Source organism: Antennarius striatus, chromosome 3, assembly GCF_040054535.1.
Source record: "Antennarius striatus isolate MH-2024 chromosome 3, ASM4005453v1, whole genome shotgun sequence".
In the NCBI taxonomy this organism is placed as follows: Eukaryota; Metazoa; Chordata; class Actinopteri; order Lophiiformes; family Antennariidae; genus Antennarius; species Antennarius striatus.
This window is the reverse complement of record NC_090778.1, coordinates 18,831,074-18,852,361: the sequence shown is the minus strand read 5'-3', so window position 1 is coordinate 18,852,361 and position 21,288 is coordinate 18,831,074. Positions and strand designations below refer to the sequence as shown.

Below are 21,288 nucleotides of genomic sequence, written 5' to 3'. Positions count from 1 at the left end.
TTAAGTTGACAGAGGATTCAAAGACAACTTTGTTTACAATGTTAAAACATATACAGTATACTTTTTACATTTGTTTGATTTATTCATCGTCAGTACCCGCGTCTTCCGCTGTCGCGGGGTTGCTGGAGCCTACCCGGGCAGACTTGGTCATTACCCACCTCATCCATGACAAGGGTTGTGAGGCGGGAGACACTCCGGGCCCGACGCCAGTGCCCGGCAGAGCCACAGACAGACAAACGCGCCCGCACACCACACCAATAACACTCTTTAATGCTTTCATGTCAAAACGGCCAGATATCTTTGCAGACATTCCCTACTGGATAGCCAATGTGTCCGGCTGTTTTAACGTGGCAGCAAGGCGCACGGAGGTAGAATTTCGCGTCAAACACAACTGTCGTGACATCTGAGCCCTGCACAAACGAGCCGAGGTGAACGTCCTTCTAGAACGACTACAGAGGTGTGTTTCATTCTCCATGTTCTACATTTATTAACAATCAAGATCTCGCGAGAACGAGCATCACGAGATTACCGCGTGGGGAGGGCTCCTGCGGGGAGGGCTCCTGTGGGGAGGGCTCCTCTGGGCAGCTGGGGAGACACAACAAAAGCCACACATTTCAACGAACAGGCGCTGGTCGCTGTTTGTAAATTAAGACTGATTCGAACAATCCTCAGTGTAGATTTTCATTAACGCTAACATTATTATTGTTGAAGGTCGTCGGTATGCCGAGTAGCACGTCTTTGCTGGAGGGCGACGAGGGAGAGTCCGAGGTTCCACCGCCACTAGTGCACGCTTTTGCCGGTATGGGCCTTGAGGAGCACCACGGCACCCAGAACCAGATCTCCGAGCATGCAGACGAGAGTCTTTCCTTTCACCACCATAATCTCCCCGCTGTTTCTCATTTCAACTTCCTCGGTACGGTTCTAGACTTGAAGCCTTTGCCACTGCATCAACAGCCCTCGGCGAATGAAGTCCACATTAAGGCAACGCCGGAGGACCAAGAGCCAGAAGTTGTGGCCGACTCCTCGAGCTGCGGCAGTAAGTCGTTGCTAGCTCAGGCCCATCTTCACCGACACCTCCCATCGGGGCCCGGTGGCTCCTTAATGCCGTCGGGGTTGGAGTCGCCACATGTCGAGACGGTCTTGTTGTACAACGGAGACGAACTGGATGATACTATGGTCGGCGGCGGTGCCCTACCACCGTCCAACAACATGGCGATGGGACCGTCGGCGGTTCACGGAGAGCTCGGCTACGAGGCCGAGGCATCGCTGTTGAATCGCCGTAAGAGCGTCAACACGACCGAATGTGTGGCCGTACCGAGCTCGGAGCACGTCGCAGAGATTGTCGGGAGGCAGGGTGAGTGATATTATCGTCTCTTGAATGATTCTTTGCCGTGACAGTTTTAAGTTGCCGGGGCTTTGAGGTACCTGAGAATGTAATCTCGTCCAGTGAAGTCACGTTTAGCCTGAAACAGTTCATTCAACAGAAAATGAGGATTATATCAACCGAGTTCATAAATTGTAATCCGTGTTAGCATTGGGTTTAATTTATTTATTTTTTAATTATATTTTCTAATACGTTTTGACTGTTACTATTAGAAGTAATCTACAGAGACCTAAAGGGACGGTGACCCCACAAATGGACTGTAACCCAGTTTCTTAGCCAAACTCACATTTTCGGCGTTAGCCTGAAAGCAGCTAGCTGAGGTTAGCCTAGCTGTCCCTTAACCGGGTCAACACCCTCGATCAACACTTCAGTTCGGGCTCGATAGTGATCCCAGGTTCTACTAGCTGTGTTTTCTCGAGTTAATGGCTCGTCTGTATTGTGGATGTCATGAAACTGAGCCTTAGCAGAGTCTTGTCCAGGCGAACCGGCCCTGGCTTTGTCCCGGAGGGGAGCGTGTTGGGTCCAGGGTGGTGGTGGTCACCATTGCTCTGCCACAACACGACACTGGGCTCACAACCGAGACTTTACGTGAAACGCGTCCGGCTTTTTTTAGATGGTTATAAGTGGTCGTTTACATAAACTTAATATATCTCATGGTTGGGGAGTGTTGTTATGTCCGATTGGAGAGCAGTTGGGGGAGGGTGCACCGACTGCAGTGTGGACAACAACAGGAAATGGCTCTGGTAATGGTCTTACACTCAACCATAGAACAAATTAATATTTAATTTAAAAGCAATGCTACTTTTAATTGCCATTAGTGACTGGTGCTTACTACTGCACATGCACAGCTCTTTTAATAGTTTGAGAGTTATTTTGTATCAAAATGTGTAACTATGTAATGTGGTAAATGAAACTGAATATAAATTAATCTCATTCACCTGCCCCCAGGCTGTAAGATCAAGGCACTTCGAGCCAAGACCAACACCTACATTAAGACGCCCGTGAGGGGAGAGCAGCCTGTCTTTGTTGTAACCGGACGCAAAGAAGATGTGGCCATGGCCAAGAGGGAGATCCTGTCTGCTGCCGAACATTTTTCGCTCATCAGAGCTTCTCGAAACAAGACGGGCCCTCTCTCAACGACAACCGGTCCAGGGACTCCATCTTTACCCGGGCAGACAACCATCCAGGTCGGTCATTGTGTTGTTTAGCGTTCAAGATTTTTAACTTGTGTGTTTTTTGGCTGGCTGTTTGTGAATTGAATTTTTTGTAGTAATCATTTTTATTTCAACTCTACAGGTGCGGGTACCATATCGTGTGGTAGGACTGGTTGTAGGTCCTAAAGGTGGGTCTTATACTCATCATGTTCTCAGAGAATACATTTTTGCACCAATCATTTGTCATCAATCATGTTTTTTTTCATGTTGTAAAGGTAGTTCATAGCATTTTGACTGGCATTTATTTTGATGGTTACTCCCAGACTGAACAGAAAAATAGAGACTTCTGCTTTACCTATATAGTATAGAAAAGAACTCGACAAAAGGCAGTTTTTTGATTAAGACATTGCAGTAAACATCATGAGCATCAACAAATAGGGTATATATTTTTATGGTAATTATTACAATTTAGTGCTGTAACATGAAGGTTTATACGACAGGTTTTTATTTTCAGGGTTGCTTCACTACATATTTTTCTTCGTGAGCATTAAGGAACTTGTCTAATGTCAAATACATTATCTAATAACTCCAAAGTTGTTCAGAGATTCATAGAATTCAAATATTCCCAGCTCTATTCCAGAAGGTTACGCTTCACTCTCACTTAAACCCATTGCCCTGTTGTCATTAACACCCTTTTGTCAAAAGACACTGGGGTTGATTTGTCAATTGAACTTCAGTTCTCAAGCATGTGTCATTAGGTTGGAGGTGGAAAGGTAACAATAGTTTTTTAAAAATAAATAAATGCTGTACTGCACACAGAATAAATAAGCTGTGTGGAATTTTGTTGCTCAGCATTTGTTTTTGTTTTTTTGTTTTTTTTTTTCAATTTGGTGCTTCAATTTTTACCGTGCAACCACATATAAAAAGGAAATGTATGTGATTATAACTCATTCAAATATGAAATGTGAACATTTCTGCTATGTATGTATGGATGGATGGATGTATGTTGTAACTCGTTCTTAGAGTAGCATGGACTGCTATAGCCAATTGAGTCACCAAGATGGCCTTCAGTTCAAAACAATTACTATTACAAAACTGTACCTCTACCAGTTTCAGTGTAGGAAAAATAGAATTCTATTAAGTAACTGCGGTCTTAATTTTTATATCATTTTAGACTAATTTGGCAACATGTTACACAATCAGGTTACACTTCATTAAGATCACTCACATACCTGTTTCCATGTTTGTTCTTTCCGTCTTTTTACAGCTGATATATTTATTGCTAATTTCTACTATTTTTTTCTTTTCCATGCTGTTTTTTCTAATTGTTATACCTTGATGTGGATTTTTTTCGGGAAAGTTTCAAGTTAACTAAAGAGATGGCTGTCTTGTTTGTATCTTTCAGGAGCAACTATCAAACGTATTCAACAACAGACCCACACTTACATTGTGACTCCGAGTCGTGACAAAGAACCAGTGTTTGAAGTCACCGGGATGCCAGAGAATGTGGATCGGGCGAGGGATGAGATTGAGGCGCACATCGCCCTCCGTACAGGAACCTGTGGAGGCATCGAGGCTCCTGGTGTCGACAACAATGACTTTCAGTTCAATGGCACGGATGTCAGCTTTGATACCTCTGCATTACCAGGCGGGTTGGGGGAAGGTGGTTGGCTTCGTGCTGGTACATCATCACCGGCTGGTGGTGGTGGTGGTGGTGGCGGCAGCAGCAGCATAATGCCACTCAGCATTAATGGTACTCAAAGGATGAATAGCAATATTAACAGTGGCGTCAGGATGTCTTCCACCTACCGCAACGACAGCTCCAGTTCCCTGGGCAGCGGCTGCAGCTCAGCTGATTCGTTTCATGGGAGTGGGAATGGGAACCGAATGGCAGATTTCAGCCCAACCTGTGTGTTCAACGCCAACGCTAACAACAACAACAGTAACGGTGGAAGCGCAAGTTTCTGGTTTGGTGAGAGCCTTCTTGCTGTGGGTTCTGAGGAGCTGGTCAACCTGGGAGGTGGAGGCTCCTTGTCAGGATTCGACCCTTTAACCATCTCCACTGCCCAAGCCTCACACTCTGGGGTCCACCCACAAATCTGGAGTCCCTTTGTGGAGAACCAACCCCACCAGGGTTTTGATGCTTGTCAATCTCAGGTAAGTTATATTCTTCTTCTTTTCCTTTCAGCTTTTCCCTTCAGGGGTCGCCACAACGAATCAATTGCCTCCTTTTAACCCTGTCTTCTGCATCCTCTTCTCTCACACCAACTACCTTCATGTCCTCTGTCACTACATCCATAAACCTCCTCTTTGGTCTTCCTCTAGGCCTCCTGCCTGGCAGTCCAAAACTCAGCATCCTTCTACCAATATATTCACTATCTCTCCTCTGGACATGTCCAAACCATCTCAGTCTGGCCTCTCTGACTTTACCTCCAAAACCTCTAACATGTGCTGTCCCTCTGATGTACTCATTCCTGATCTTATCCTTCCTGGTCACTCCCAGAGAGAACCTCAGCATCTTCATCTCTGCTACCTCCAGCTCTGTCTCCTGTTTTTTCATTAGTGACACTGTTTCTACACTTATCAACATCGCTGGTCCCACCACAGTTTTGTACACCTTTCCCTTCCTTTTAGCTGAAACTCTTCTATCACACATGACACCTGACACTTTTCTCCACCCGTTCCATCCTGCCTGTACACGCTTCTTCACCTCTTTCCCACACTCTCCATTGCTCTGGACTGTTGACCCCAAGTACTTAAAATTCTCCACCTTCTAAGTCATATTCAGTGAGAGTATTTCCATTGTCTCTGTATTCATATACTAGCTTCATTTTGTGTTTGGTAATTATTTTAAATATTTTTAAAAAATCAAGAAGAGACTGAAATCTACGTGATTACATGTGTCCCACTGTTTTCAAAAATTCAATATTTATATTCAGTATCACTGAGGGCCTAGCAGATGCTTATATGATTTGTTTTCGTAAAGATGAACAGTTGTTTTGATATTCATGATGTTTCTTTTTAATGCTGATTTTATCTCCTGACTCTTGTTGATGTCTCCAGGTCAGTCAACCTGGGACACCTCGTCTGTCTCCGACCGTCTCCGGAACAGAGGCCCTGGAGCACCCAAAGGCCCAGCGTGTCCACCGAGGGCCCCCTGGTTCAGTCGCGACCCTTGACACCCACAGGTTCCCCTCTTACAGCTCGGCCTTCTCCTCTTCCAGCGAGAGCACTGCCTCCTCTTCTTCACCTCCTGAATCGTCCCTCTCCTATCGACCGGGGCTGGGCTCGGCGGTGAGAGGACAGGAGCTTTGTATCCACTGTATGGATGAGCTGGTGGTTGCTGCCTTGGTTCCCTGTGGCCATAACCTCTTCTGTTTAGATTGTGCCACTCACATTTGCCAGGGTCCAGACCCTGTGTGCCCTGTGTGCTTGTCCCCAGTCACACAAGCCATTCAGCTCCGTAATATGTGATTTTAATTAATTTTCCTTGATTCCTAATGAGGGATCAGTGACCCTCCCTCCCCCCAACACTTCCAACTGATTACATTTGTAGGGGAAATTACAATACTGACCCCAACAACGTGTCTGGATTTGTCCTTGCACCAGTTATGTTCTTGCTGGTGTCCAGTTGTCAGAAGTGAGGAAGGATAGGTGAATAAGGAATAATCTGTATTTAGAGCACAGGTTAGGGTGTTGAGCCCCATCTCATGCCTGTTATTGTGGATTCTTCTTCCTTGATGATCAATGGGAGGGTTTGAAAACCTCTGTGTAGCATTGGGTGGGGTGGGATATTTACATATTTTTAGTTCATAATTTTTATTTCACATTTCTTGGGCTTCTGCCTTCCTATTTTTTATGACATTTTAGTGTTCTTTAACCTCTGTCAGAGTTTCTGTGTCTACATCTCGTATTTTATCCCATTTCTTTTTTTTTTTGCTGCATTTGCTGTTTTTAAGTTTTCACATATGGCCCAGTCCTATTGTTTAGTACATCAGGAAAGTGAAAGAAAAAACGGTTGTTTACGTATAAGTTCAACATGAAAGTGGATTGATTAATAGTAATCTCCTGGTTACAACAAAAATTACTTGATATGGTAAACTGGATATGATGCACGCAAGCCACATTATTCTTAGACAAGTTGCATTACCATCAGATTAGTGAGGTAGCTACATTACTGGTAACAGGATCTGTTGTTGACTCACTCAAATTGTAAGTTGAAGTTTTTGAGCGTCAGCATTAACATTTTGAAACTCCCTTATTCAAACTTGCTGCTGCAAAGACATTACACTCCAAAGGCAACCTGTTGTTGCCTTAGGTTTCTTTGTTTCCCAGATTAAATACAAGTATGTAACTCCTTTATGTACCAGGATGTTGCACAACTTCAGTACCGCCATATTGCTTTCCATTTTTCCTTAAAAATGTTTACAGTAAACCTGTGCCTGATTCTGTTTGGGGTAAACAAAAAGGAGCAACTAATGCATTGGACAAAGAGTTGATCTGTCGTTAAACAAACTTGTGGCCTTTGTGAAAAGCCTCTAAATAACTGACAGCACTAGTCCAGGTCTTGCCTCAAAGATCACAAATTGACAAACTGAGGTCTTAATGTATTTGTCAAAGTCCAATCTGTAAAGTATCAGTGGAACAAAGGTTATATCACAGGGGGTTTACTTTGCTTCTTTCTTATCTGTTGGGCTATAACCCCCTGCCATTTCCTTAATTTTATTGTTTTCCTTGTCATTGATCTTTTGTTTTTCAACTTCACTTACATTTTTTTGGTCAGGGGTTGCTGATCTTTGTGCACAGGTCACACATTAAGTAACATTCCTCCTCCCCTTGACTGCAGACACTTTAGTGGATGATAGGAGTATGATCATTCATTAAACTTAACGTGGGAGCCAAAATATCTGATATTGATCAACTTAGAAGTCTGAGTTAATCTGGAACAGTCCCCTTAAAGTCAACTGTCTGACTTGCCATATTTTAGCATCTCTTTAGACCCAGTCCTACCTTGTTGCTGTCTTTTTGCAGCCTTTTTGCAGCCTTTTTTTTTTGATCGTAAAATAGTCAGCAGAATAATTCAACCAGAAAGTTGAGCTTAAGGTTATTCTTGGCTTTATTTTTTGTTCTCATGTATTCCCAGGTCTTTTCTGCCAAGCCTATGCAAAAATTTTAGTATGCCAACTGCTCGAGGAGTTACTCGGTAAATTAATTATAGTTATTCTGCTGAAACAGCTTTGGGCTTAGATTTGTAGAAAGACACTACTTCTGTGTTTTCTATATTTCAATATTGGGGATTTCCTGCGATAATGCATTAATGAATCCTTAGAATGGTACACTCATTGATTTTCATGTTCTATCAGCTTGCTTGTTTTTGTTCTGTGCCCTTCTAAGCACAGTGTTCCTCTGACTGGAAGAGGTTTACAACTCATGTAAAAAAAACAAAAAACTATACACCTCTGTGTGTCTACCCGTTCATTGGAAAGGGTGAAATAGTTTGGAAATGATTTCCAAGCCTGGCTTTAAATGGCATCTCTAAGACTTTGTCTTAAAGAATCGAATGATTTAAAGGACATTTCAAAGGGAAGGCAGCTGGAATGATTCCATCTTGGACTGTGTTGTGCTTACACTACATAAGGTCAATACTGTTGTTTACCATGTGGACATTGGACTGGAGTCTCTAGCATTCCAGATGTAAACAGTATTTGGGAGCTATTCCATCACTTAGCTCTGTTTCCTAAATGTCACCTCTTTCATGGTTGATAGAGATGTCACAAGGAAATGGAACAAAACAATTCCCAAAAACGCAAAAAAACAAAACAAAAAACAAAATATTGGTTCTGCCTTCTCTGGTCTTCTTTCCGTCCTTTCATTTGACGTCTCTCAGATCTACAAAGAGCCAGTCTCTCTTTGTTCTCTTACCTTTTCTGAGGGAATGCAATAACCTCAGAATCTATGGACTTTTGTGTTATGTATTCTATAATATTACTGTTAATGACTGATAAATACATTTTTATTTTGTTACATTTCATATATATACATAAATATATCTATATTAAAATGTTTACAATAAGATTTTTAATTTTTTTTACTTTCTTCAGAGTGATTAAATGAAAAGTGCTGGAAACCCAGAACTGTTGCAGGAGAGTGTCAGTGCTATCTGCTTGTAGTCTAGTTATTAGTTGACAGTATTGATGATCATAGTATTGATGGCTGCTGTTTACTCTAGTGGAAAAAGGAATGTGCATCACAAGCATGTCTTCACAATGTACCGCCAATGTAAAACATCACTTTGCAGCTGTAAAAAGGCCAAGGATTCAAGCTGCCTGCCATGTCTGTACGCCACCAAATTAAGAACGGTATACTGTAAAATGTATCTTAGATGAAATATATAAATAACTACATATACTGTTAAGTTGTACCAATAGTTCCAAGTACCAACAGTTGTACCAAGTTTTTTGCTAATTTTACTACACTTTTGTTTTGTATATGTAGGGGAGTCTTATGGCAGATAAATTCTTCAAATTGTGTCAGGAGTTTAAAAGCAGACTATATTTTATAATGGCCTTTTAAGTTATTGCGGCCAAAGCACTGATATTATATATTTGCTGTAAAGAGAATTTAAGAGTTTTATTTTTCTGATATTAAAGTTACTTAATAAAGATGGTTTCATTTAAAGCTGCGTCTCAATCGTTTGAATGTGTGCACAGTCTCTGCCAATCTCCTGTATTTAAGGTGACACAACTTACACAGCCATCATTCTTTCCTTCAGCAGTATTCAGTAACAAAGTTTCCATAAGACAGGAAGCAAACTGTCAGGTTGTCCTCCCCTCAACAAAATGGAATCAGAACATCAATCTTCTTTTCCTTTCGGCTTTTCTCTTCAGGGGTCACCACAGCGAATCAGTTGCCTCCATCTAGCCCTGTCTTCTGCATCCTCTTCTCTCACACTAACTACCTTCATGTCCTCTTTCACTACATCCATAAACCTCTTTGGTCTTCCTCTAGGCCTCCAGCCTGACAGTTCAAAACTCAACATCCTTCTACCAATATATTCACTATCTTTCCTCTGGACATGTCCAAACACTCTCAGTCTGGCTTCTGTGACTTTATCTCCAAAACCTCTAACATGTGCTGTCCCTCTGATGTACTCATTCCTGATCCTATCCTTCCTGGTCACTCCCAGAGAGAACCTCAGCATCTTCATCTCTGCTACCTCCAGCTCTGTCTCCTGTCTTTTCCTCAGTGACACTGTCTCTAGACCAAACAACATCGCTGGTGTCACCACAGTTTTGTACACCTTTCCTTTCATTTTAGCTGAAACTTCTACCACACATCACACCTGACACTTTCCTCCACCCGTTCCATCCTGCCTGTACACGCTTCTTCACCTCTTTTCCACACTCTCCATTGCTCTGGACTGTTGACCCTAAGTACTTAAAATCCTCCACCTTCTTGATCTCTTCTCCCTGTAACCTTACTCTTCCACTTGGGTCCCTCTCATTCACACACATGTACTCTGTCTTACTGCGGCTAACCTTCATTCCTCTCCTTTCCAGGACAAACCTCCACCTCTCTAGCTTCTCCACCTGTTCCCTGCTCTCACTACAGATCACAATGTCATCTGCAAACATCATAGTTCATGGAGATTCCTGTCTAACCTCGTCTGTCAGCCTGTCCATCACCATAGCGAACAAGAAGGGGCTCAGAGCTGATCCCTGATGCAGTCCCACCTCCACCTTGAACACTCTTCCTTTTTTAGCTTCCACCATTTCATCCTCTGCTCTGTCTTTGTCCTCTTCATCTTCCGCACCACCAGAGTCATCCTACACACCACCATCCTATGTTCTTTGGCTAGACTCTCACCTACGACTACTTTGCAGTCACTGATCTCCTTCAGATTACACCGTCTACAGAAGATGTAGTCTACCTGTGTGCTCCTACCTCCACTCTTATAGGTCACCCTATGTTCCTGCTTCTTCTGGAAGAAAGTATTCATTATAGCCATTTCCATCCTTTTTGTAAAGTCAACCACCATCTGTCCTTCTGCATTCCTCTCCTGGATACCAAACCTGCCCATCACCTCCTCATCACCTGTTTCCTGCACCAGCATGTCCATTGAAGTCTGCACCAATGACAACTCTCTCTCTTCTAGGTATGCTCTGCATCACTTCATCAACCAGAATTTCTCCTTCTCCTCCAGCTTGCATCCTTCCTGTGGAGCATACCCACTAACATCACGCCATCTATGTCTAGCTTCAGACTCATCAGTCTATCTGACACTCTTTTTACCTCCAAGACATTTTCTAACAAACTCCTCCTTCAAGATAACTCCTACTCCATTTCTCTTCCTATCTACACCATGATAGAATAACTTGAACCCTGCTCCTAAACTTTTAGCCTTGCTACCTTTCCACCTGGTCTCCTGGACACAAAGTATGTCTACCTTCCTTGTCTGCATCATGTCAACCAATTAACTTTTCCTGTCATAGTTCCAACATTCAATGCCCCTACTCTCAGTTCCTCTTCTCTCTCTTCCTACGAACACACTTTCCTCCTCTCCTTCTTCGACCAATAGTAGTCCAATTTCCACCGGCACCCCGTAGGTCAACAGCACCGATGGCGGTCGTTGTTAACGTGGACCTCGACCGATCCGGTATGCAAGTCATAGGTTTGATCCGCATGTTTGATTTGGCAAAATTTTTACGCCGGATGCCCTTCCTGACGCAACCCTCTATATTTATCTGGGCTTGGGACCGGCACAATAAGACACTGGCTTGTGTCCTCTTGTGGCTACGTTAAATTAGAACATCACTAATGTTATTAATACACTAGCCTTTTTTGCATTTTGTTGCATCTGTGAAGAAAGTGTCTAATGGTACTTTAAGGTAAATGTGTAAAACCTTAGGGACAAAATCACACGGTCAGCTCTTCTAGAATACCACTCTTGTTTTATCATTTTAATATTACTCATAATACAGGTCAATTTCAATGAAATATGTCTTAGCAGTCAACATCTCATTTGTGTTGTCTTTGGGGTCCTATAATACCCGCTTGTACCAGTAATACAAAAACATCTGTCAAGCTTAAAACATAGCAGAAGACCTTCTGTAACCTGTGTCATGACAGACGCATTGTCATGCAAAAAATCAAAAACTGAATTGAGTTCCCTGATGTAGGATAAAACTTCTGAGCCATAAATTTCAAATTACTGTACAGTGAAACAAAGATTATTCAGAGAAAAGTTGCATACGGAGAGCAAAGTGGACAAAATGACTTCAAGATTATAACTAAACCTTAAAAACACTTTATTTTGTCTGGAACCCACCAAGAGAGCATTTTAAAACCAGCATGTCTGTTCTGTAACAAATGAATACATTTTAAATCTATCTTAAAAATGATTACATCTGTTACAGTATGGTAACAGATGTAAAATTTTGATTCGTAAAAAATGTGGAAAAATTTCATATAGTTCTGTGTGCTTCCATACTGCTTTATAAAACAGCACTACACCAGTGAACAGCGGAATCTTGCTTCCATCCCCCTCACATTTACTGAATCTCTAGGGGTAGGGTAAGTACCAAATAAAAAAATAGGAGGTAGTAAGAGAAATGGTGCGTATTTTCCGTAATGTCAACACAAACTTAATATGTATTTAAAAAGATAATTCCATGTATTAAAAAAAAAAAGCAAAAAAGAAGAAAACTACATGCTTCAAATACACTCCAACACAAAATATAAACCAACCTATTCACTCCTTTATTCAAATTGCACCCACCTAACATGAAGGTTACTGAATTAATACAACACACAATGTAAAGTGCTAAAATGCAAAACAGATCAAATAAAGTTACAATAAAACCAAGGAAACAAGTATTGTTGAGAAACTCTTTATATTAGTAAACTGTACAGAGATGTGGATGTAGTAGTAAACATACAGTATATATGGGCTGCAAGTCAATAGCTAGAATTCAGTAATTCTCTACTGGTGTATGGTCGGCTACGCTTCAAAATAAAGCACAAAAATAAACAGTCACCAGTCAAATGTTGGTAAATGAGAAAATGGATGATGGATTTGTTTCAATCTCCAATCAAAAAGTAATATTAAATGAACATTCACTCAACATTTTGTCTGTGCACAAAAAAAAAGTTAATTTGCATCCTTAGATTTAAAAAAAGTCAAGTATGAAAAAAAGACAGTAAAAATATGAGCCTTTAAAATGAGAAAATGAACATTATACTTTCATGAAACATACTTATTACAGCATTCAGTACTTTGGTTTGACAAAACACCATTAAAACCTGTTTATATGTGCATCTAACATCAACTGCTTGTCCCTTCTCTGCTTTCTTACTTTACTTTTAGGCTACATTCACATCACCAGGTTAAAGTGGCTCAATTTGTATTTTTTTTACCTCCATGTGACACAATTTGTAACAGAAAATCAAATTTTTAAAATTACATGTGACACTAGATTGGATTATATATCTCATGTGTTCCCACGTGACATAAATGAGACCCGTCAGGTTGGAAATTCATGATCACACAATGACGAGGTCGACAGTAGAAGCAGCAGAAAAAGATGAATGCATGGATATTTGGTTGGTTGTGTTGGACCAGCAATGTTGGTGACGCATGCCACGGAAAAACATATCAATGCATGAGAAATACACTTTGACTAGAGCTACACACAGCTAATTTGTAATCATGATTGTGAGCAAAAATCTGATGTGAGAACTAATGTGAATCGAACGACGAGGCCTGTCCTATGAATGTAGCCCTGCTGAACTGAAACCACCTCAGCCAGCTTCTTTTTCTGCTCAGCATGAAAGCGAGAATTAGCAAATAGTTGGCAGATGTATGAGATTCATCCTTTGTGGCAGCATAAAAGAGGGCATTCCCCACCACAGTAACCATACCTGAAACAGACAAGGTGCCAAAGATGACCAGAAATCAGTCAAATGAAGATCCTGTCATCATCTTTGATTATCTGAGCAAGTGTTGCTATAATCCCAGAATGTCAGTGACACCTGATGCATCCTGAGAAGTATTTCACCTTGGTGCCCCCCCACCCCCAATATCTTGTGTAGGTTAGAAGTGCAATAAAACATTACAAGGCAAAAAAAATGTAAAGTTCCCACCCATTCCCCAGTCTGATTCAGTAGCTCAGGAGTCGTAGTTGAGAGTAGTTTTTGGCTTGATGCAAAACATGTCTTCCTTCCATTGTGATATTGCTGGATGGAGTGAATTTCAGGAATGACTGGACCCAGCTGGATGGTCCTCAGCCCTCTCCTGGGGGCAGTGGTCAGCTGTGATACTTCAGCCTGACAGTTGATTTCTCTAGTTACCCAAGGCAAAAAACTGTTAAAATCTTTAAGGTAAACAGACAAAATATAAAAGTACAGGTAGTAGTACGCCCGTGCCCAAACAATGGATATCTCATCTCACAGCTGTGCTGCTCAGTAAATCCAATTCCTGCCAATATTTCGGTTAAACAAGGCCTCCATGGATGCCAAGCAGCTGAGGTGCATTCTAAATCCTACTTATGTGCATGTTGAGTTATTCATATGTGAAGTCTTTTCCTGGTCACAGAGTTCATCGTTCCAGTTTTCACCAAGTAAAAACAGCTCCGGCTCATTTTCGTGTCATTCTCGTTGAACAGATATTCCTGAAGGTTTTCTTTTCCATCTGAGTGGAACAGATTGACTGTCACAGTTGTTCTGCAGGCTTCTTCATGCACAACAGTTCACTGAGAAAGATTTTTTCATTGCTACAGTACGTTGCAGTGTGACGCTTCGGCTACAAAGATCTCAGTCCAGAGGTTGTGGGTCTGCTATAGGCATAGTGTGCAGAACCTCGTCCAGTAACTGTAGCGCTCTGTGCAGGTGGATCTCGATCCAACACGGTGTCTCCTTGATGCTCTGACGGGGGTAGTCAGGCCCCCAGCCCTTAACGAAGCTCATCCTGAGAATACACAGCCTCCTGAGGTCGTCCACCCCGATACCAGCCGCTGCTGACAGACCTGAGAAGAAGAAGAGCAAGAGTCAAGCAGAAACAGTGAAAACCCTCAACTTCATGAAGATATTGACCAATGATCAAACATTAATGAGAAAGTGGGAATAAATCTAATCCGGTACGGCTGTAATTTCTGAATCGAGTACATCCCACTTCCATCACAAGCTTGACGGACAGCTACAGCCACTACCTGGCTTCCCCTTTATCCCGCTGTATGTACTTGTATATGCAGTTGCAGTCTCTTACTAATGGCTGGGGCGATCCCTCCCACTGATCCAGGTCCAGGTATGTTTCCAGCCACAGCGGCTGCTTGGGCTGCAGCTGCTGCTTGAGCTGTAGCTGCCTGCTGCTGCATTTGTCTGTGGCACTGACGAAGATCAAACACCTGGCAGGAGAGAGGAGATTTAAATAATTTTTCTATTTCCCTTAGAGACAATATGGGGAAGTTTCATGTGAAACACAAAAAAACATTTTTTTTTTGCTGCTTGTCCTCAGAAAGATTTATGAAAATGCCAACCTTGACTGATTGTTGGCTCATATTCCTACCTTGATGTAAGCGCTGGGGTAGATTTTGTGAACGGCGTCTCCAGGGGCTCGACCCGCCTCTCTGTCCAGGTAGTAACTCTGAACAAACACTGCGTGGTCACTGAGGCACCTCACCCACACGTCTCCTTCACCCTTACACTCAAGCTGAACCCCTTTACCAATATGAAGCCTGGGAGAGAGGAAGGAAGACAGCAAGGATTAAAGAGGACAATTCAGCTCAGGGAAAGAATAGGAGAGATGGCAGCACCAAAAGTTTTAACAACTGGGAAATGTGATTCACAACTACAAAATGCAATTATTTATGTTTTACAAGCAACACACTCGTGGTGCTGCGGGATAAATACAAGAGACAAATTTTGGTGCTTCACCATGCTTCACCATTTATTACCGGAGGACACGATCAAGTCTCAATGAACAGGTGATGCTACTTCACAAAGCACACTAGCAGGGAGCTTAACTGTTGCGCTAAAGCCTAAAGGGTAAACCCACCTCGCTCTCTCAATAGCCTCTGTGCGATGTACATTGCTGAGCTGGCCTAAGCAGAACCTGTCTCCTCCAGAGGGGTCAACATATCCATCCACCGTCACAATGGGGCAAGATGAGGGCACCTTAAACGTCTCCCCAACCTGAACGTCCATCTCAAAGTAGGCGATGGAGCACCAGTAGTCAGGAGCTGAAACAAATGGAGAAACTGACGTCATGATAGTGCTCTAGCCTCTTACTTCTTCATCCAGCTGTTTTTACCAAGTAACATTCAGATCAGTGAAAGTCTCTCAAAAGTTCCTTTGGTATAAACTACTAAATCAATAAGCAAAACAATACCAAAACTATGGTTTGTATCGAATAAAATCTTCAAAAAACCTTTCAGAGATGGTTGTAAGAGACAGCGCCACCTTCAAAGAATATATTATCAAACATATTCACAAGATTTTCTGAAGTTTTAACCTACAATAGTTTGTGATGGGTTGTGTGTTCTTACCTGGATGATTAGATACAGGAGGCTGAAAGGCGAGCTCATTATGCACGGTCCCTGGGAGAAATGACAAACACACAAACAATGAAATACAAGTACACGACATTGTCTGTGGATGACTTTACAGCAGCATTCACACAATGGACTCACAGTAGGGTGGTAGATGTGGCATAGGAGGGTGGTGCTGGAGATGGCCGTTTGTGTGATGGGAAAGGTTGTGTGTCAAGCAGGTGTTTCTAGACCATGTTGAACCAGCACCTGAGGAGAGAGGTCATTGAACATCACAAACATCCACAGCAAGATAGTTTAGAGAGTTTTACTTTATTCATTCTTAACTGGGAAATCAGAATGGTACAAAAGGATATGAAAGAAGAAAAAAAAAGCATAACCACCACACATACACACACACACATTAAAACAATATAACTACACATTAGCATGGGTAAAAACATGTATGTAGTCAGGTTTTCAAAAATTTGTGTTAAAACTACCCCATTACATATTCAAATTTACATCGTCATGAAGCAGACATACCCACAAATGTTTGTCTTTTTTTTTTTTTTTTGCAAATATATTTATGCACTTCTCTTACTGGATCGTTAGCTGTCGTTCATTTAGAGAGCATCTGTTTGCAAAGGGGATTTCTCCTGCTCTTTTCTACCCCTTTGCTTTAAGTTTGTATCTGAATGTTTAATTTAGAGAGCCATTAGAACTTCTATATGTCTACTAGCCCTCCATCCCCTAAAGAAATGGGACACACTAGTCTACAGAGGAGCCAGCAAAACAGAGGGGTAAGGGCCGAGTAGGGGACATGGGATTGAATCCCAGACAAAAAAACAAGCACAGGCAGGAATCAGTTATGACTGCATCTTACTGCCAGTTCCGGGAATGATGGCAGGAAAGGGTACTGTAGAGGTCTCAGAAGGTGGAAGTAGGTTTGGCATTGCAAATGATTCGGTGGGTGTCAGGCAGCTGCTAGATGGGGGGTGCCGGACAGTTTGGATGGAGTGTCCTCCGTCAAGGGGAGGAAGACTATGTGGTCCATCAAAATCATACTCATCCTTAACCATCAGGGCTGAGCTGGGCACACAACTGGTTATTGTCAACCCTGATAGGTCTGTGAACAGTGGTATACAAACAGAATAAGGTTACTGCAAACACCAAGAAATGACAAAATAGATGACATGCCGAAGAATTACATGTACTCATAAAATATTTACACTAATTTCCTAAAATTAAACAGTGTTTAGTCCGTCTTTTTTCTTTTAGCTGTTAATACCACTAGATGAAATCCTCTACCTGTCACTTACCGATGCCCGGGGACACCACTCTGTCATAGTGATAAGGATTGACACACACGTTGTCACACTTGAGGTCGAAGGCAAACTGGCAGTATTTGTTGTGTTTCAGTTCATTCTTATGTAGGTCTGGCCATCGCCACAGTCGCGCATAGATGACATGAGGGAACCCTTTACGCCCAGCAACCTGGGAGCAGAGAGGACACAGCAAGGTGATACAGGAAAACAGAGTTCTTTTAATTAGCAGTGTCACTGTCCAACGGGGGGTTACATGAAGTTACTGGTTAGTTTTCACATTGTTGTGGAAAACAGCATGTCCACCAAAACAAACACTGTTAAAGACTGTTAATGATGCCCTCAACTTTAATGTTCTGCAAAGAGAGTTCCTGAATCCCCTGTTCTCACTTATGTTCATCTTTGTGCTACATCAATAATCAGTAAATTTTATCCTCACAATTTATAGTGCCTATAATTAAAGGTTTTACAACTCATTTCGGATGTTTTTACAGCTGAAAAAATGAGTCAGTTGGTAGAGAATCAATTCTGTCAATTCAAAGGCAACCATGAGATGCACATATTTATGGTCCCTAAAATGCATGTATGTATAGTAATTTCCCTTAAATATTTGGAGATGTTAGGAACATCATTGAGCCACATTTTTATTAGACTGACTACGATAATCAATAATCTTTTTCACCCTCCTCTTCCACTTCTCTTCTCCCACTTCTCCCGACAGCTACGGGAAAACATTCCGAGCAAAGAACCAGTGGATGAGCATCTTAGACCCACCAACAGGGGCAGACACAGTTGCCTCCATTGATGGTGGACCCAGGCTGTGCCTTTCAGACCAGTGGACAGGCAGAAGAAATACCACATTTCATGAGAAACTTAATCAGCTGAATCTAAAAATGAAGAGAACTGTGCTTTAAGGCTGTGAAATGGGAGAACTCAGTTGAATGCAATCAAAACACACATACAAGATATAGAAGTCCACTTAAGTTAGGAAAACTACTTACAGATAGAATTTTGTAATGTTTATTCAGTGCTTTTTCTTTTAACCGGACCTGCTATTTCAGGTGCACTAGTGTGAAATAATGCTTGGTGACGCTGGTATAATTTAGGTACTTTTTTGACAAAATTACATGAACCCTATTGTCTGGACTTTCAACGTTGATCAATACTAAAGAATAAAGTAGAAGACACCCTCTTTTTTACCTGGGAGACTAAAATAAATAATTTAGATAATGGGATTGTCCTACCTGCAGCCGACCATCAAGCGTCCTCTGAATGGTGACACACTTGCTGGGATGGGCTCCACTGGTGGTGATAGCTGTGATGAGGGAGTCAAGTTCATCTTTTTTCTCCTTGAGTTTCTTCACTAGGCTCTCAATTGCCCGTTTGGCAAACGTCTCACTTTCACCACCCTGTCTGTGACACATCAGGCTGTGCACAATGCTCAGGCAGGCATCATTACTGCTTGGCGTATTGATGAGGGACATCTCAACTCCAGTCTCTGCACAGAATATGTATGTTGTTGAAGAACTTCACATCATCAGGAAGCCAAGGCAGAGATGATCTTGATTTTCACACTATTGTTCAAACGTAACCACTGCTGACAAGATCTGGAAAGAGGGGATAATGTGTAAGTCGATGACTGATGAAAAAGTTTCAGAGTAACTTTGATTCATATATGGACAAGGCTGTAGTTTGTGGTGCCATTAGGTTATATAGTATTATACTGACAGTTTCTTTTAAAAATCTATCAACATTAATAACTATAAATGCCATATAAAAAACCACGCACTGATAATATTTAGAAACACCAGACACATTTACAGGCCCAATCAAAGCAGGGTTTTGGATTGCACTCCCATACCATATTCCTGGTATTGACCCAGGAATAAAAAAAACTGTATGACAAGCTAAACTCAGGCCTATTATATACATTTAATCCAAATATATGTACAGAATTTTAATCTGTGTACACTTCATTTAGAATGTGGGGTTTATTGAAAATGAATTATTTGGTAAGAAAAAAAATATGTGTTGTTCTCTTCATATGATACTCAAAAAGTGTGTCTTGGAGAAAATAAACTCTCAAATTCTAAAGCCTCCAAAGAAATCTTATGGTTGAATCAAAACGAAGCTGATAATTAATGTAAAACTTGATAATTATAAACGACATGAAGCATTATAAATGGCACACACACAAATACTGCTGGGCTTCTGAATGGCTTCAGTTCTTAGTGTATTCCGTTCACTGCAAACATTTAAAATGTTGAGAGGAGACTTCTCACTTACTGTCAGGTTATTTCACCATTGTACGGCAAAGCCGAGCCAAACCGATAAAGACACGGATTATCACTCTTCTGAGTCTAGGTGGGTAGAAAAAGCGTAAACCAATTCTCCAATTACCTAGTTTAGCTATGAATGCTCCCTGCAGCTCACCAACACCGCCAAACTAGCGGCGCCAGCCAGTCTGTCTTTAATATATCCATGAAAGCTGTATGAAGTTATTGGGATAAACGAAACTAACCGGAAATAGGCACTATTACCTTCAAAATAAATCTAGTCATTAGTTCGTAACCATCACGTGATCAACTAAGTTATTAGTAATTATGAAAAATTATCTCAATAACCTGGAAGGATAATAAGCTAAACCTTGTAATTTTAGGTTTACATAACAACTGGTACTGACGGATAGGTCTCCGTCATACCATAATATTAAAACACAATTTCACTCACAAATATCAATGTATTTAAAACACGTGTACTTTAGCACATTTTGTGTTCTGTATTTTACATCCCTCCAGTGTTACAGTATACTACACTGTATTCGATTGTTGCCGTAATAGTCTATTAAGGTTTTATTTTGAAAAACAATGCGGATCTACGCGAATTCTGTTTGCTAGCTACACCTCTTCGAAATTGTCAGCTAGCACAGATGATCTCTGACGGCATACAGGCTAACAACATACTGTATAGCTAACGTATGCTATACGTTGTTAGCGTGTTTGTTTATCATGGCCAGGTCCACAGTCTAATACTATTTCACCGTTCTAGCTTTTTTTTGGGGGGAAAAAAAAAAGTTGATCTAAATATAAATTCATAAAGCCACAAAAAGAAATTGTTGTCGAGTATTAGCTATGAAGTTTTCAACTATAAACTTATTAAAGACATGTATGTTGTACTTTTCGCTACCTGGTGTTAGCTGCGGAGGTAAGTTACTGTGCCGATAAGTCCAGTAGTAGTCTGTGCAGATCCTGTGTGCGTCCTGGATTTCACCTACAGAATTCACCAGGAGTTTCTAAAACAACGGTGAAAAACTCGTTATCGGCAAGCAGCCTTACTTCTCCAAAACTAAGGCGTGAAGACGAACACAGTGAAATCTTTGTTGTTGTTGTTGTCAACCCCTTACCTACCTTCCTCGCCTCACAGTATTTCCGCCCATCTGTGTTTTGCGCATGCGCAACACCAGGGGCTCAATCAAGCGTTTCTCATGTAAATGCATACAGTAGTGTGTTACAATTACTCTGCTATTTAGCATGGCGTCAGCTGAATCTTCTTAATTATGAGTCGAGGTGAGAGGAGATTTTCCTGAATAGTACTTGACGCCCAGTATTTATTTTTTGTCCTTTTTTGTGTTCTGTTGTAATTTCATTGTGCTGCTGCTATTGTTACCTCATTTTATTCTGATCAGTGCATTTATGTATATTTTTATTTTTGATTGTCCTACTTCTTTTTTCTTTAATTCTTTCGAGCAACCTGGAAACAGAATTTCCCTCTGGATTAATAGTTTTATCTTAGGTTAAAAAAAAACAAATAAAAAAAAAACAATACAGTCATATACTGTATGTATTACTTCTGCATGTACATATAGTCCAACTACAGAGAAAGACTTGCTACAACTTCCTGGG

The 21,288-nt window shown here is 41.4% G+C and overlaps 2 protein-coding genes across 6 annotated transcripts; one reads left to right on the top strand and one right to left on the bottom strand.

Moving 5' to 3' along the window:
• The first annotated feature begins 546 nt into the window (after positions 1-546).
• Positions 547-9,210, top strand: LOC137593191 (RNA-binding protein MEX3B-like). Its single transcript, XM_068311846.1, has 5 exons — positions 547-1,354; positions 2,333-2,571; positions 2,681-2,726; positions 3,944-4,695; positions 5,602-9,210. Exons 1-5 carry the CDS (start codon positions 721-723, stop codon positions 6,010-6,012), a joined length of 2,082 nt encoding a protein of 693 aa, XP_068167947.1. The 5' UTR covers positions 547-720; the 3' UTR covers positions 6,013-9,210.
• Positions 9,211-12,412: 3,202 nt separating this feature from the next.
• Positions 12,413-20,815, bottom strand: LOC137592687 (mothers against decapentaplegic homolog 4-like). 5 transcript variants are annotated; one of them, XM_068311013.1, is made up of 11 exons: positions 20,794-20,815; positions 20,573-20,678; positions 18,631-18,993; positions 17,384-17,558; positions 16,948-17,190; positions 16,224-16,331; positions 16,080-16,130; positions 15,590-15,773; positions 15,101-15,269; positions 14,801-14,939; positions 12,413-14,561 (listed from the first exon to the last, which is right to left on the bottom strand). In XM_068311013.1, the coding sequence occupies exons 3-11, from the start codon at positions 18,868-18,870 to the stop codon at positions 14,350-14,352; spliced, it is 1,521 nt and encodes a 506-aa protein (XP_068167114.1). In that variant the 5' UTR covers positions 18,871-18,993; positions 20,573-20,678; positions 20,794-20,815; the 3' UTR covers positions 12,413-14,349. The 5 variants fall into 5 exon arrangements, with proteins under 5 accessions (XP_068167114.1, XP_068167113.1, XP_068167117.1 ...); XM_068311012.1 differs by lacking the exon at positions 20,794-20,815 and having other exon boundaries at positions 20,573-20,776; XM_068311016.1 differs by lacking the exon at positions 20,794-20,815 and having other exon boundaries at positions 18,631-18,884; positions 20,573-20,776.
• Between the last annotated feature and the right edge of the window lie 473 nt (positions 20,816-21,288).

Coding starts and splice junctions, on each gene's coding strand:
- LOC137593191 (XM_068311846.1), top strand. CDS start 721: ATGCCGAGTAGCACGTCTTTGCTGGAGGGCGACGAGGGAGAGTCCGAG. Junction 1,355..2,332: donor AGAGATTGTCGGGAGGCAGG/GTGAGTGATATT, acceptor ACCTGCCCCCAG/GCTGTAAGATCAAGGCACTT. Junction 4,696..5,601: donor TTGATGCTTGTCAATCTCAG/GTAAGTTATATT, acceptor TGATGTCTCCAG/GTCAGTCAACCTGGGACACC.
- LOC137592687 (XM_068311013.1), bottom strand. CDS start 18,870: ATGTCCCTCATCAATACGCCAAGCAGTAATGATGCCTGCCTGAGCATT. Junction 16,131..16,223: donor GCCACATCTACCACCCTACT/GTGAGTCCATTG, acceptor CATTTCTCCCAG/GGACCGTGCATAATGAGCTC. Junction 15,774..16,079: donor TCCTGTATCTAATCATCCAG/GTAAGAACACAC, acceptor CATTTGTTTCAG/CTCCTGACTACTGGTGCTCC.